Below are 1,931 nucleotides of genomic sequence, written 5' to 3' on the forward strand. Positions count from 1 at the left end.
AAGTTATTTTTATGAGATATTTTCATAAGCCAAATAGAATAGCAGAATTTGTAGTAGAATATGAATATCTACTAAAATAAAATATCGGCATCCAAAGCATAAGTTTTACCAACAACAGAGAGGCAGAGAATACAACTGCAGAGCATAGACCCAATCCCCAATTTTCTTCCACAATAAGAAACTCCTCTTCCCGTGTTATATTATTCATCCTTGCATGTTCTTTTTCTGCATAGCAAAAGCTTTAGTTTAGCGTTGGTTTACAGTAACAAGGAAATCATTAACAACCTGAGACCAAAAAAAAAAAGGTTAACGGCAGCAATCAGTGGAGAGTGGAGACATGGTCCATGGCCTTCTCGCCGCGATGCTGCTCCTCCTCCACCTCCTCCTTCCCCCGCCTCATACCGCCGCGCAGGCCGTTAACTCGCTGCCGCCTCCGCCGCCAGATGCCATCTCCAAGGTGAAGTTCGACAAGTCCATGGCCGTCGTCCTGGTCATCCTCGTCATCGTGTTCTTCGCCCTCGGCTTCCTCTCCGTGTACACGCGCCAGTGCGCGGAGCGTAGGATGAGGGCGAGGTTCGACCTCACGTTCCCCCTCGCCGGAAGCCACCGCCGGCAGCGTGGTTTGGACCGGGAGATCATCGAGACGTTCCCGACGTTTGTTTACTCCGCCGTGAAGACACAGAAGATAGGTCGTGCCACGCTAGAATGCGCCGTGTGCCTCAACGAGTTCAACGACGACGAAACGCTGCGTTTAATTCCAAAGTGCAGCCACGTGTTCCACCCTGATTGCATTGACGCATGGCTCGCTAACCACTCTACCTGCCCGGTTTGCCGCGCCAACCTCTTCCCCTCCGACAACAACAATAACGATAACGGCACCTTCGTTGACGTTCAGATCCCCGATCCTGAGTCCAACGGTTCACATAGATCCGAAATTGCACAGATTAATAACGGTAACGATAACGGCGGAGGAGGAACGGCAACGGTAACGGAGTCTCCGAAGATGGATAGTTCAGTTAATCAGAGGCGTACGCCGTTACGGTCATGGTCAACGGGGTTTAGGATTGGGAGTTTGTTTCCAAGGTCGCACTCGACGGGTCACTCGCTGGTCCAACCGGGGGAAAGCTTGGAGCGGTTTACGCTGAGGCTGCCGGAGGAGGTGCGAAACCGGCTGCTTATGAGTTCGACGCCATGTCAGACGACAAGCAACGGCGGCGCGGCGTTCTCGAGAGAGAGCAGCGTGAGGAGAGGGTTTAGAACCCGGAGTGTGGGTCCCGGGAGGGGCTACTTGCAGTATGAACGGTTTGGCGGGGTGGAGCGGCGAGGGTTCAATTGGACGCCACCGTTTTTTAGTAGGGCCAGTTCTACCCGGTCTCCGGGGAACGGTACGACGGCGGAGGAGAAGAAGGAGGTGGCGGTGGAAATTGGTGAACGGTCTTCGGATCGGTTATTTGCAGGTGGTGAGAGTTAGGTATTTGTTTAGGTTTCTAATTTAGGTAATTTGGTTGGTTGGTTGGAGTTGAAGGCGATTGTCACAATTAGCTTCATTTTCACACTACAATTTTACATTTATTTTTACTTTTACTTTTACCAATGTGTCAAAGCATACAATATCAGATATATACACACAAAATGCTACATAGAGATTCATCCAAACAGCCATGGTAAGGGGTTTCAGTGGTTGGAATTCATTCATGACGCGTATATGTTAAGCTCACATGTATCTATCAACTGAGCCTCGTAACCTTCTTCATAGAAACAAAATTACATTATATTTTTTGGAATACTTATTTTTATTGTAATGTATAAACTTTTTAAAAGTCTTGCGAAGACCAAGTATTGTTATTATATAGGAAAACTTTGTATTAATGCGCTTATATTTCAATCATTTTTAATCTTTGATTTTAATTATAAAAAATATATATAATATA

General features: G+C 47.1%; 1 protein-coding gene across 1 annotated transcript; it reads left to right on the forward strand.

The window, feature by feature from the left end:
• Window positions 337-1,820, forward strand: LOC107606175 (RING-H2 finger protein ATL11). Its single transcript, XM_016308178.2, has one exon. The coding sequence runs from the start codon at window positions 338-340 to the stop codon at window positions 1,469-1,471; it is 1,134 nt and encodes a 377-aa protein (XP_016163664.2). The 5' UTR covers window position 337; the 3' UTR covers window positions 1,472-1,820.

This window comes from Arachis ipaensis, chromosome B07, assembly GCF_000816755.2.
Source record: "Arachis ipaensis cultivar K30076 chromosome B07, Araip1.1, whole genome shotgun sequence".
NCBI lineage: Eukaryota > Viridiplantae > Streptophyta > Magnoliopsida > Fabales > Fabaceae > Arachis > Arachis ipaensis.